The sequence below is a fragment of the Capricornis sumatraensis genome, chromosome 3 (genome assembly GCF_032405125.1).
Source record: "Capricornis sumatraensis isolate serow.1 chromosome 3, serow.2, whole genome shotgun sequence".
In the NCBI taxonomy this organism is placed as follows: domain Eukaryota; kingdom Metazoa; phylum Chordata; class Mammalia; order Artiodactyla; family Bovidae; genus Capricornis; species Capricornis sumatraensis.
Genome location: NC_091071.1, coordinates 130,435,756 through 130,450,702, shown reverse-complemented (window position 1 = coordinate 130,450,702; position 14,947 = coordinate 130,435,756). Strand labels below are relative to the sequence as shown.

At 36.4% G+C, this 14,947-nt stretch overlaps 1 protein-coding gene across 4 annotated transcripts in view; it reads left to right on the top strand.

Annotated features, from left to right (window-relative positions):
* Window positions 1-14,947, top strand: part of SF3B1 (splicing factor 3b subunit 1) — a 37,322-nt gene that overhangs the window by 1,505 nt on the left and 20,870 nt on the right. For 2 of the 4 annotated variants that reach the window (XR_011144638.1, XM_068966865.1), the window contains exons 2-5: window positions 10,441-10,607; window positions 11,921-12,025; window positions 12,337-12,451; window positions 14,295-14,374. Coding sequence is in view for 3 of the 4 variants with exons in the window: in XM_068966865.1 (XP_068822966.1) it covers window positions 10,441-10,607; window positions 11,921-12,025; window positions 12,337-12,451; window positions 14,295-14,374 (467 nt within the window). In the remaining variant the exon portion in view is untranslated. Of the gene's footprint in view, window positions 1-10,440; window positions 10,608-11,920; window positions 12,026-12,336; window positions 12,452-13,931; window positions 13,988-14,294; window positions 14,375-14,947 lie in introns of those variants that run through there. The other 2 variants (XM_068966867.1, XM_068966866.1) reach the window with 2 other exon arrangements.

The window sequence follows — 14,947 nt, the reverse complement described above, 5'->3', positions numbered from 1 at the left end:
ATCAATCGGTTTTAAATTAGGGGAGGACATTTGAACCTGAGACGACGTCTTGTACCTAGTTAGTGACTCGTGAGAGATATGTTTGGCTAGTTGTGGCAGGAAAAGAGAGTTCAAGGAGGAAGAAAGGAGATGCATCTGAAAAATGTTGGTTGGGGCTGTTAATGATTGTGTCACCCCTGGGAATTGAGTCCAGTTTTCTGCAACTTAGGAAACAGACTAATGAAGTGGCAGTGACTTTTATATTTTTACTGTTCTTGTTAGGTATTTGGGATTGAAACACTGTTTTAATACCAAAGTGTTTTGGGGGCACTTCTGTCTTTAGACTACTACTTTTGTAAAATAATTAGAAAACATAAAGATGTTGGCTATTCTTGTTTATCTTGTAGATTATTCATTTGGCGCATTTTGTGGCCTTGATTACTTTATCGGTATCTTTATGATAAGATAACTTTTGGATAGGAAAATCAAAGTTATGATTAGTTTTCCTGTGTTTTAGAAGCACAGTTGAAAGTTTTAGTCTATAGAAGATTGCAATTCATTTACCGGAATTGGTTTTATATGGGATTATACTCATGAATTAGCTGAGGCCTAAAGTATTGGAGCGTTCAGTTTCAGGTGTGAACACTATCTGTATACAAGACACTGTCCAATCACTTACTGCAGTGTAAGACAGTATGATGAATGTTACAGTTTCTTGTTCCTTCCTCATGACATTTTCCTGGAGAGTACTTCCTTCAGAGTCCATCTCTGTTTTTACTTCTTAAGCCATCTCCGATAAACTGGATCAGAATAACTTTCCTGGATTTTTGTTTGTGTATTTGACTTGCGTGTGCTGCTGTTACAGCACTCCTAATCTTTATTACTTATAATATTTTACAGTGTTAAGGTTTTTTCTTCCACTTACAGTTGTATACAGAAGCTGTCCTTTGGTATCCACCGTTCCTGATGTATGAATGCTGAATATTTTAATCAACACTTACTGAGAGATTATACTGAAAGTATTAAGACTATCACAGAAAGGGGGCACTTAAACACTGACCTTTGAACAGTTTGGTAGGTTTGAATACTTCTGTTTGGCTAAGATAATTGGGAAGGACTTAAATTTTGGGACCTTCCAGAGTTTATATTTGGGGAACCTCCTGAGACATATTAACATCAAATTAGGATATTTGGCTAGGCTTGACTTTGGCCTTCCAGTATCTCCAGGATAAAGCATCCTCTTCATTCTCTGAGGTAACATTACTTCTGTGACTTAAAGTCACTGATTGTGGTAAAGGATGATCTAGAGGGAGTAAGGGTAACCTTTTAGGATGCTAAAGTAGTTGAGAGGAAGTCTTGAATTTGAATCTCACTGGAGCAGTCTTGGTTTTTTGGGCTGTGCTGAGTGCCTTGCGGGATCGTAATTCCCTCACTAGGAATTGAACTCAGGCCATGGCAGTGAAAGCACAAGTTCTAACTACTGGACCACCTGGAATTCCCTGGACCAACTTTTAAAAGTATGTAATACTTGTTTAATTTTTGTCTTAAAGTTGTCCATCATGTTGCTTTTTTATATAAAAATTATCTTTTCATCCTAAATAATGCTTCTGGTAAAGACGTTTCTTTGTTGTATCTGGTAATTTATTGTTAAAATATGGCTGCATCAGTACTTTGTAATTGAGTCTTGAGAGATAAATAATACTTAAGTATTCAAACTGAATTAAGTTATTGTTGTACCTCCCAATATAGTTTTTTTCCATAGGCTATTATTTCCCTTCATTGATCCAAACCAGTCTTTTTTTTCTCTCTCGTTGTCATATTCCTTTCAAATATTTGTTAGGATCAACCCATAACATCCTATTTAACCAACCCAATTATTATTTTTTTATCCTAGGTCACTGTGGCTTATAAGCTTCCCAGTATTGAAATATAAAAAGAACTAGATATATTCAAATCAAATGCAATCCCTTTTTGCATGTCGTGTCAAGTGTGTAAAGTTATTAATGTGGGTAATCTTGCCAGCCAGCAGTTCTTCAGATACTGCTGATTTTGGCCCGTGAGGGAACCACGGTGTTCTGTCTGGAAAGGAAAAAAGATGGATTATCCAAAAATTCCATGTATTGGCTTGTTTGGCCACTATCCCTTGAATGGATTTTCAGGGGCATCACAAGGCTGAAAAAGTTTTCTCCCTAATTCTTTGCTTGCAGAATGGCTGGAATAATGATTTTATTTCTGTCATCTTCTGAGATTTTTACTTTCCTGTGTCCAGAATAGTTGTTATTTCAGTTTTGTAGACATGCAGTATGAATGTTGTTAGTCAAAGTAAAAAGGAAAAAAGTTGTTTAAAGATTTCAAAATTTTTCTTCCTGTAGAATTATGTAAGAATTTAATTGATACTAGTTGGGAATTAATCTTTTAGGACTGTTGTTTGTAGTGTTCAGTAAAATAATTTACCACCATAGTTAAAGACTGAGAGTTGGTATACAGAATATACTTTCTATTTTTCTGCATATTTTTTTAGAAGTCTCATATTTGATAAATCCTTGTTTACCACTTGCTTCTGATTGGTGGTGATTAGATGTTACTTATGGATCAGACTAAAAGGTGTCAGTGAATGATGAACATCCAAAGGCTGTGTCTGGGAGAATTCCCTGACAGTCTGGTGGCTAGGACTCCGAGTTTGCACTACAAGGGCCACTGGTTCTATACCTGGCCAGGGAGCTAAGATCTCACAAGCCTTGCAGCACGACCAAAGGCTGTGTCTGTGTAATGCAAAGTGATGAATTATAGAATGGTGCAAATAGTACAAATTAAAAATGAGGAATAAAGATGTATCAAGGAGGAGGAAGTGCTGCACGCTAGATTTAGCATTGTCTGAGGCATAGGAAAAAGGAAAGGCACAGAAGGGGAAACCAGTAGGGCAGAACTGGTGGGGAGCAGTTAAACAGTTGTATCAGATGTGACCAGTGATGGTTTATTTCAGAGTTTGATATTTAGATCTTAGTTTTAAGTACAAACAGTAGGTTAGATGTTTTCCATCCTTTAGAAGGTACAAGTTCCAGCACTATTTTATTTTTTGATGTCAAACTCGATTCCCAGATGAAACATTTAATGTATTTATGTCCAGAAAATGTCTATAATTTTAAGTTTTAAATTATCACAATTTTTGGATTAGTAATAAACAATTTTTAAGTAAATGAAAAATGGAAATCTGCTTATTGAATGACTTGAGATTTCAAATGGGCCTCTTCATAAATTTATTCATGAATTCACACTGTTAATATAATCAACCCCTTGTCCCCTAGGGAAGGATTTGTTCTCTGATAGTTGAAAATCATCCTAGGATCAGTTTCCCTCCAAAAAGAGGAGAGTTTCAGTTGAATGATGACATTTCTGTAGATGACTGGAGCATAGTTAGTTTTTAAAATATATATACTTTAATGTTCAGAAGATTTTACGTTACCGGCACTTGCAAGATGAGTAAAACTAGAAAAGAAAAAACATTGAAACAAGGATTGAAACTTTTAAGGGTTAAGATAGTACATCAGAGAACTTAAAAAATTCTGTTTATGTACACCAGAGGATTTCATTTTATTTTCTGTTGCATGGGGCCAGAGGCTGTGTTTTCAAAGGGTTAGAAGAAATGAGAACCAAGAATGAGAAAAAAGAAACTTTAAATTGCTTTTAAAACATTTTAACTTTTTATTGAAAATTGAAAACATACACAAAAATACAATAGTGAAGTAAACCCCCATATTGTGCTTATCATCTAATCATGTGGCTTGATTGTAAAGGCAGAGCCACCTTTTCTTAATCTCTTCACTAGTCTTTCACCTTTCCTTTTATTTCAAAGCAAATGCCAGATACATAATTTCATCCATATTTTTTTTTGGATAAATTTATTTTCTGATTATTAGACCTCTTTCTCAATCTTATTATGGCAAATATACATAAAATATGTAAATCCTAAGTTCTTTTTGGACTTCCCTGGTAGCTCAGATGGTAAAGCGTCTGCCTACAGTGCGGGAGAGCCGGGTTCAATCCCTGGGTTGGGAAGATCTGGAAAAGGAAATGGCAACCCACTCCAGTATTCTTGCTTGGAAAATCCCGTGGATGGAGGAGCCTGGTAGGTTACAGCCCATGGGATCACAAAGAGTCAGACACTACTGAGCAACTTACAACTTACTGCATTGGTTTCTACCAAACATGAAGAGTCAGCCATAGGTTTACCCATGTCCCCTCCCACGTGAACATCCCTCTCACCTCCCTCCTCAGCCTACCTCTCTAAGTTGTTATCCAGCCCTGAATTTCCTGAGTCATGTAGCAAATTCCCATTGGCTATCTATTTTACATATATCCATACATTTTTCAGTGTGTATCTCTAAAATATAAGGACTTTAAAAAATACCATCATTAAGAGGGGGGAAAAAACCATTATTGGGAGTTCCCTGGTGGTCTAGTGGTTAGAAGTCAGCTCTTCCACTGTGGTGGCCTAGGTTCAATCCTTGGTTGAGGAACAGAGATCCTGCATGCTGAAACCAAAAAGTCCATTATAAAACCTAAGACTAATAAAATATCCATCAGTGTTTTACTTTGCTGATTGCCTTATAAACATTTTTTTATGATTCATTTGAATTAAGTTCCAAATAAACTTCATATATTGTAATCTTAAATCTGTATGTTCCTCCTTCATGTCTTTTTATTTTTTCTTAGAATTAACTGGTGGCAGTACCTTTGTCCTGTAGGGTTTCCCACAGTCTGGAGGGAAAGGAGAAAATGGCGATAAAAACACAACTCTCTGTTAGACACTCCCACCACTGCTGTGACAGTCAAGGTGTCAGGCCCACAAGCAAGGAAAGCTCCAAGAAAATTAATGGCTTTTGGAAAGAGTACAGTTCTGAAATAATACTCCAGGTTTTGGTTAGACTAGCCAAGGCAAGGAAGTCTAATAAAGGACTTGAAAATTCAAGTGCCCCTCCCACTCTAACTTTGCTAAGTCACTATAGTCTCATTGGACTCTTTTCGACCCTATAAACTGGAGCCCGCTAGGCTCCTCTGTCCATGGGATTCTCCAGGCAAGAATACTGGAGTGGGTTGCCATTCCCTTCTCCAAGGGATCGTCCTGATCCAGGAATCAAACCCTGATCGAACCCTTGTGTCTTCTCCATTGGTAGGCGAGTTCTTTACCACTTGCGCCATAACAATGAACATACTCAAAATTTTCTAATAAGCTTTATTACTACCGGAAAAAATTTTTTTTGACTCCTACTGATTAGTATGCAGATGACACCACCCTTATGGCAGAAAGTGAAAAGGAACTCAAAAGCCTCTTGATGAAAGTGAAAGAGGAGAGTGAAAAAGTTGGCTTAAAGCTCAACATTCAGAAAATGAAGATCATGGCACCTAGTCCCATCAAGTTCAAGGGAAGTAGATGGGGAAACAGTAGAAACGGTGTCAGACTTTATTTTTTGGGCTCCAAAATCACTGCAGATGGTGATTGCAGCCATGAAATTAAATGACACCTAATCCTTGGAAGAAAAGTTATGAGCAACCTAGATAGCATATTCAAAAGCAGAGACATTACTTTGCCAACAAAGGTCCGTCTAGTCAAGCTATGGTTATTCCAGTGGTCGGTCATGTACGGATGTGAGAGTTGGACTGTGAAGAAGGCTGAGCGCCGAAGAATTGATGCTTTTGAACTGTGGTGTTGGAGAAGACTCTTGAGAGTCCCTTGGACTGCAAGGAGATCCAACCAGTCCATTCTGAAGGAGATCAGCCCTGGGATTTCTTTGGAAGGGATGATGCTAAAGCTGAAACTCCAGTACTTTGGCCGCCTCATGTGAAGAGTTGACTCATTGGAAAAGACTCTGATGCTGGGAGGGATTGGGGGCAGGAGGAGAAGCGGACGACAGAGGATGAGATGGCTGGATGGCATCGCTGACTTGATGGACGTGAGTCTGAGTGAATTCCGGGAGTTGGTGATGGACAGGGAGGCCTGGCGTGCCTGCGATTCATGGGGTCGCAAAGAGTCGGACATGACTGAGCAACTGAACTGATAGACATACCTTAAAACGGAAATACCAACTTAAGAAAAACCCTGTTCTTGACAGGTTATCGTCTAGGATCATCCTTTAGTGAGGCTCTTTGGTAAATACAAGTCTAATACTTAACTAGTACTTTGATTCCCCCCCCCAACCCCAGGCCTTTGTTTGTTTGTTTTTTAACCACTTCCAGAATATGCCAGCTCTGGGGATTTGAAGAATCATGCATCATTGTAATTTTTAGGATTCCAGATCTACCATCAAGATAAGGAATTTCTACTTCTTTTTTCTTTTCTTAAAAATTTTTATTGGAGTGTAGTTGATTCTGCTTTTATCTGTTTTTAAACTTTCAGCATTAATAACGAAGAGTGCTATCATAGAAGGCTCCGTCCCCCTTGATAGATTTTACTGAAGATTGGAGTAGGGTTAGTTAGAGAACAGAAGTGAGGTGCTTATTCAGATAATTTAGAAATCCATATTAGATGTTTATACCTCCTGTTACCCTTTAATGCCATAAAACTGGAATTTTTAATTTCACGTATCCCAGCTTTTCTTCATTTTACTGTTCCCTTAATTTCACTCCCGTATTGTATTGGTCAAAATTCTTCTGTTATACAGAATAATTCGTTTCTCCTCTGTTCTTAAACTTGCTCAAGTAAACCCACAAGAAGGACTCCAAAAGTTTCTGATCAAATGAAACATGTATTTGCTATAAGACCCAGCAATCCTACTCACAGGTTATTTACTCTGGGGGGTATTAAAATCTGTTCACACAAAAACCTGTATGCTAATGTTTACAGCAGCTTTGTATCTCTGCAAGCTGCAAACAACTTGAATGCCAGTCAAATAGAGAATGGATAAACACTCTGTGGTACGGTGGAATACAGCTTGGTAATAAAAAGGCATACACTATTGATACACACAACATGAAGACTGGAATACTTACACGTTTTGGTGGATTAAGAGTGCTAGCTCTTGGCAGTCACATATGTGACCATTAGGAGGTCCCAATCTTTTGTCCAGTCTCTAGTGGACAGTATCCATTTTTCTTTATTTTCACATCTGAATGTCTTGAATTATAGAGATTCTAAATTGGAAGGGGATTAGGTGGTAATAGAGGATTTGTTCATGTTGGTCATAATTGAACTAGAGCTAGATTAGCATAAACATTTCCTTCTTTGCCTCCTCACATCCTTTTTTAAATGTTTTAGACCTCTGGTTATTCTTTTGGGTATGTTCCACCTCAGTTTTTTTCATACTTGCTAAGAAGTTTGAGGGAACTCTGGGAGTTGGTGATGGACAGGGAGGCCTGGCCTGCTGCAATTCATGGGGTCGCAAAGAGTCGGACACGACTGAGTGACTGAACTGAACTTAAGAAGTTTTATGTGTTAATCATTTGCTGTCTGAAATTATCTATTTGCTTATTTTTAGTCAGTTCGTATTTAAGAAAGTACAGGAATACTTGTGTACCAGTAGCTGTAATGTAGTGTTAGGTAACTTTGAAAATAAAGAGCTAAAGACAACTTTTTTGTCTTTCCCAGAGATGTAGCATGTAAAATTTGAAAGCTGTGAATTTTATAAACCTTTGCTGGAGAGAAAACTTTGAAAAATTACTTTGAGACTTCTACAGATCACATTTCTATTATGAAATGTAATACAGGAAAGTGTAGGGAAAAAATGTACTGAACACAGTGTAACCAGTTGCCCAGGTTTACCAATTCTTAATATTTTTCCATAATTGTTCCACAATAAGAAAACTGTTGCTAATCAGTAAAGACATAAAATCAGTAGGTTAAATTCAGTAGATGACAGTTTCTGAATAAACATTTTATCCAAATAAAGGGATAATAGTTGGTGAAACCTTACAATGGAAAAGTTCTTTAGAGGGAAAATAAAGCTGTCTGTGATGTAAGTTGGGGACTGAGCACGCTGCACAATGATAGGTATAGTGTGATGCAGTTTTTATGAGACAGTGCCCCTTTCTGGTTTTTATTTGTATATCACCTAGAGGAAAATATAAAATTGGTGATTTTGGTGAGACTGGGATGGGGCTGCAAGTGGAAAGGTGTTGGGCTAGGTATGAGTTTCCTGATAATGTGGAAACCTGGGTTCATACACTGGAGATTCTGATTTAGTATATTTGAGACCTAGGAGTCTGTCCTTGTTACAGATTCCTGAGGTGATTTTGATGTCAGTGGTTAGTAGACTACACTGATGCTGTGGAGAGGAAATTGCAGACTATTTGGCTGGCGCAATTAACGCATTTGTGTTTCTTGCCTGAGTCTTGATGACAGTAGCATTTATGGTTCTTTCAAAAAAAAAATCTATTTACTTTCAAAAATGATACATGCACCTAGTGGTGGTGGTTTTTTATTTTTTTAAACCGTAAACATTTCTGAAATGGCAGTGTTCAAAAAGGAAAAAGTGAGAATTGGTCTCCACTCACCCTTGAGCCAATCTTACTAATCCCTGAGAGAATTCTTTGTATTATATCAGGAGAAAAAGTGTTCTGGGGGGTGGGGGTGGGGGGAGCTAATATGGGTTAAAGCTTAAATATACATATAAATATATAAACAACAGTAGAGTGGATAGTAAAATGAATCAGTCAACTCAGATGACAGTATTTCTGTTTGTGGTTAATTGTGATGGAGGCCCTTGGCTGCCTGGGCTGCTGTAAGTTTTGAGGGGAGAAATGCAGGAAAAATGAGTGGGGATGGTAGTGCTCTGATACACTATAAGAGACTCGTTTACAAACTGGGGCTGCTAATTTCAGTATTAAACTCTGTTGGGTTATTTTGAGTTTCTGAGACTTGCTCCTGCACGCCGTGCCTTGGACTAGATAATGTTATTACATTTTCTACTTTAAGCCACACACATCTTGAAGACTTAGGGTTTTCTCCCTTAGCTGGGGGTGGGGGTCAGGCATTTATTTGTACCACTTGAATTGTTTCCTTTTGATGCTTGCAAACTTAATAAATGAGTGTTTCAGAAGTGCCTAGTATCAGAGGACTAGTTCAGTTGAAGGTAATGAGCTAGCAAGAAATGCCTATTTGTGAGGTCACAGATCGCTGGCAGTGGAAACGCTTTTTTTCTTTACACATGTATATTTTATTTCAGATTATTAAAATGAAACATTAGTTCATAATTTAAAGTTATCTGGTGTCAGGAAAGACTTTCAAAAAAGGTTGGAAGACTAGTCTGTATTTAAAGAAGACTGAAGAGACATGACTATATGCAGCGTGTGGTTCTTGATAGGATCAGGAAACAAGAGAACATGTTACTAGGATGTGAAGGATGTTACTAGAATGATTGGGAAATGATCATGATTTAGATAATTGAGATATGAAATTAGATTATAAGATGATGAGTTAAAAATTAGCAAAGCAGTTAAGAAGAGTTGACACTTCATTCACCACATGTGCATCTTCTGAATGTCAGACCTATGGATAGACACAGTGCTTGGGGGCTCATTGAATGCTTAAGTGTTTCATGCTCATTATGTCATTTAATCCTTAAAACGAAACTGTCTGTTGTAGGAAACTGAGACATATATATCAGTGTATTAATTAGTAGGTAAAGAACCTTTAAGGCATACATTTTTAATCTAAAGCTCGGACTCTAAATCATAAATCTAATGTGATGGTGATTGCAGCCAAACTGTAGGGCTCTGTATTACATGCTTAAGAATTTAGATTTTATCCTTTGTTATTTTACTATTGAAGATGTTTAGGCTTTTACCTCGGAACTTGTTAGGAACGCAGAAACTTGGGTCTGGTCTAGGCCTTCTGCATTCTAACAAAATCAGAACCCACAGACGATTTGTTGCACATTTGAGTTTGAGACCCACTCTCTACAGTACCGTTTTTACCTCTCTGAAGTGAAGTGAAGTCGCTCAGTCGTGTCCGACTCTTTGCAACCCCATGGACAGTAGGCTGCACTGAGCTCCTCCGTCCATGGGATTTTCTAGGCAAGAGTATTGGAGTGGTTTGCCGTTTCCTTCTCCAGGGAATCTTCCCAACCCAGGGACCGAACCCAGGTCTCCCGCATTGTAGACAGACGCTTTACCGTCTGAGCCACCGGGGAAGTCTTGTTACCTCTCTGGTAGTGTTTAAATAATCTGAAGTGTTGTTCTTGCTCCCTAATCAACATCACCAGGATTTTTTCAGTTGGGAAAGGTTAAAATTTAATGGTAGTTTAATAAACTTTGGCAAGCTGTTTTTAAGGTAAGAGTAACTTGTAGTTGATGAAATAGAATTTCTTTTGTGTGCCTAAGTACCTTCTGTTGAGGTGGAGATATTTTAAATGTATTAAAAATCAATACTTTTTATGGTTATTTTGATAATACCCAGTAGAGAAATGTATTGTGTTGAGTGATGTTTGGAAAATGAGATGAAGAAAATCTGTATTTATTTTCTTACAGATATTGAAGCACAGATTCGAGAAATTCAAGGCAAGAAGGCAGCTCTTGATGAAGCTCAAGGAGTGGGCCTTGATTCTACGGGTTATTATGACCAGGAAATTTACGGTGGAAGTGACAGCAGGTTTGCTGGATATGTGACATCAATTGCTGCAACTGAACTTGAAGATGTAAGTTTCATAGTATACAGAGAGTCCAAGCATTTTTTTTTTTTGGAGAGCAAGAAATATAAAGGAATTTTCTGTTTGAGTCACCTGGTGTAATCTCTAAAGACATTTTGGAGATTGAGAAATCTTTTCTTTGGGAGGATAAAACTGTTGAAGGTATCTTTCTCTTCTAAGACTTCTGGAAGTGCTCAGTTCTGACTCTTATTTTAAAACTAGTTTATTCAGCAAAGCACCTGGAAATCATTAACCATTGTAAAAGTAACCTACTGAGTTATTGTTACCTACTAAGCTCTATTTGGAGGAGCCCTCTATGAAGTGATTTCATTGTGAACGGCTTGTGACCTCTGATTTTTGCTTGATACTGTTTTTTTTCCTCCCTTGGTATCTTAATATGAATGAACTGTTTTGGTACTGACATTAATAGGCTTTTTCGAGCCTGTTTTAGTTACTCTGAAGGAGGACTACCTCTCATTTTGAAACACGTCTCTTAAAGTGTTTCCATCTATTCCGCAGAGCTTATATCTTGTCAGACCATCCCAAACATCCAAATTTGGTGAAATAGCTTATCACTTTTGTGTGATTCAGTAACCTATGTATATAGATTGTGAAACTTGTTGTTTTTATGAAATTCAAGCCACATTTTATTTTATAGTTAGCACCTTTTTTAAAGAAAAATTTTAAAGTGCCAAAACAAAATTTGTAGAAGCCAGTCAGGCCTCTTTGCATATCATACCTTAATGGTAAGAGGCAGTAATGGCTCTGTGTTCCAAAAGCTGAGCAGGAAATTTTTTTTTCCGTTTTAAATAAAATAAATGATGTGTTAAGATCTTCTTGAGACCTGCCTGTTGTTGCACTTCTTACATTAGTAAAATAATATAACATTATTCTGTCTAAACATAGTAATACTATTAGGGAAATACATTTAAAATTAATTACATTTTACTTTTTTCTGTGGCTAAACCAAGTTTTTTAAAAAAGAGTTAGACCAGGAAACTGGAGAATTCTAAAGAAGCTGTTTGTAGTTTCCAAATCTGAAAAACAAATTTAATCATGCCCACTGAGAAAAATGAAATGCTCACATTTTTCTAGTCCACATATAACTTTAATTGACTTCCACAGAAAGCAGTCCTTATTTAATCTTTTTAAGAGTATAGAAAACTAAATTTAAATTTTTTAGTAGTTTTTTGAGTTGAACAGAAAACCCAAGTGTTAACAAGCTTCATCATATTGTATTTTGATTTCATATTGAATCTTTATATACTTTCTAGTTTCTAAGTTCTGACATTTTTTGGTTTTTGGGGGGTATTGCATTGCAGGATGACGATGACTACTCATCATCTACAAGTTTGCTTGGTCAGAAGAAGCCAGGATATCATGCCCCTGTGGCATTGCTTAACGATATACCACAGTCAACAGAACAGGTAACTTAAAAAAAAAATTAAACCAGAGTTTATTTGGATAAAGAAAACTGAATGTCTCAACTCCCGGGGAAACTCATTTATTTTAGGAGTCAAATTAATGTTTTGAGGAGAGTTGATTTTAAAAAATTATTGAACTATGGAAATTCCTCATATGCCTGACTTTCTCACAATAGCATTTATGTGAGTATTGATACAGAATATTAGTAGGCATTTATTAAACATTTTTATGTTTTATAATGTTCTGACTTTTGTTTGTGATTTTGTTTGGTTATTTAATAAGTGAATATTAAATGAGACATACCTCTTTTCAGTATGATCCATTTGCTGAGCATCGACCTCCGAAGATTGCAGATCGGGAAGATGAATACAAAAAGCACAGGCGGACCATGATAATTTCCCCTGAGCGTCTTGATCCTTTTGCAGATGGTAATTCTTTCCCACTTTTCTATAAGTATTCAGAAATTTATTTGTGTTAAGTTGTCTTTAGCCCTTTGATTTTTTTTGGCATGCTTATGAATTTGCTTTTCTTTTTTAAAATCCCCCTTACTATAGATTTGTGTAGATTTGGTTGAAGTCACAGATGCCATATTCTTCATCTTTATAATGCCAGTTTTCTTTCCAGGTAGAAGGACAAGAAACTAATGAGCCCATGCCATAGAAACGCAAAGGGTTAAAGGTTTTTCTTTTACTTTTGTTTTGGGTACGCTTTCTTTACTTTGAACAAATGTGTTTTTCTGCTCAAGATACTTTCAAATTATTGAAAGTTTTCATCCCAAATCTAGATTTTTAGGATTGTTAACTTTTGAGAAACTGTTTCCACATTAGAGCTCCCCCCATGTTGCTCTAAATATAGTTTAATAAATGCACCTACTTTGCTCTAAGCAAACTTAAAGTTAAAACAGAAGTATGTATACAAAGACTTTGATATTTTTAATAGTTGGAGTCTGTTTTGCTGATTTTAGTGTACAGGTCAGCACAAGGGGCATAGTGAGCCTGATGGATGCTTTCCTCAGGTGAGTGAGTTTCAAAATCAAAATTAGGTGCCTGTTTCTTAAAATTAGATTCTGCTGCAGGTTTATAAATTAGACTTTCAGCCTGCATGAATTAGTAGGGATATTCTTTTTTTACTTGCATAATTGTAATTGATTTAAACATGTATGTCAGAATTCACAGGCCCATACTAACTGTCCTTAATTTCTTTCCTACAGCAGTACTGCTATATGCCAGTCCTGTCTGCATTCTTAAGGGTGCAGTTCAACACATCCTCTCTAGATTATGGTGAAAAAGTATTCCAAAGGAAGTCTTATCAGAGCTAGTGTCAGAAAGAATGACACTATCAATTGGGCATGATCTTCAGCATAGGAAATGTCTTAGAATTTTATTATATTTTCCTAAATTATGATGCTATACTACTTGTATAGCTAATTATCACATTTCTAAAAACATCGTGTGCCTCTGTGAATCTTGTATTGTTTTGTTTGGGCTTCTTTAAGATATTTCAAAGTTTGAAAAGCAAATACTGAAACTTTAACCAAGAGACTAACACATCTCTTTGTACACCACTTTTTTTCTATATGCATCATAATAACTGGTAGAAGTAATATATTTCAAGTAATATGTTTCCAGTTGTTATTTATACTTTCTAAGAAGATAAAAATATGTTTCTGGGTCAACAAAACGTGGAAAGCCCATGAAGCCCTTTTTAGTAACATGACATCAGAATAAGATTAGAGGTATATTTTTAAAAGTCAGATTTTCTAAACTAAAACTGTTGTAGAACATTGTATGAAGAACTTACCTAGTCATAGTTACTTGTAGTCAGGATTTTAACAGCTTGCAACAGGTAATGTTTTGAATATAAATATCTTTCCAAAGTGTTACTAATGGTAAAGAGATAATTTTCTAGGCTTCTATTCTGCTGCTTGAAGTCAGAACTGCTGATGGAGACAAAGGCACGAAAGTGTACGTATTCCGGATTAGCAACCCAGGAACCCATCACTTCTGAAGACACTAAACTGTGCTGTCATTTTGTTTTTATATGCATTAAAATCTTTGTTTTAAACTGCTGTAGATATGTTTGTGTTCAAACAGGTTAAATTGATCAGCAAACTCAATAAAAAGTAAGATGTATAATTATTAAAGTTTTTCATCAAAAAATAAATTAAATGATTATGGAATAATGTAATATTAGAGCAGGGCAGATAAATCAATTGAACCTAATTATCTTTTATTTATTGTACTCTTGTCCTGTTGCTGTTCTTTTCTGCAGGAGGGAAGACCCCTGATCCTAAAATGAATGCTAGGACTTACATGGATGTAATGCGAGAACAGCATTTAACTAAAGAAGAGGTCTGTAAACATGCTTTTTATTTTCATGGTGTTGGAATAATGTAAAGGAAGTTGAGATTGAGAGTCTTTTATATTTCCTTTTTTATTTGCTGCACAAATATTGCTTACTTTTTTATTATTGTTACTGTTAATAAAAATAAGTTGAGAAAGAACCTTATGCAGAATTCTGCTGGTAAGTCGCTTTAGTCGAGTCTGACTCTGTGAGACCCCATAGATGGCAGCCCACCAGGCTCCCCCTTCCCTGGGATTCTCCAGGCAAGAACACTGGAGTGGGTTGCCCTTTCCTTCTCCAATATATGTGTATACATACAGATTTTGTAGTGGATGTATCTGTGGGGGCTATTAATGGTATGTCCCTGAAGTCACTGTGTAAGGGAAAAGTCAAATAGTGAAATCATTTTTTGAAAAGCCTCTTATTATTCCACAAAATTCAGTTTGAATATGTGTGGAAATCAGTTTGAATATTCTGACGAGTTCCTGCTGGCCTGCAGAGATTGCTCTGTTTTAATACTTAGTCTTTGTCACTTTATTATGAATATATAATAGATTTTGAGGTTATAGAACTCCATATAT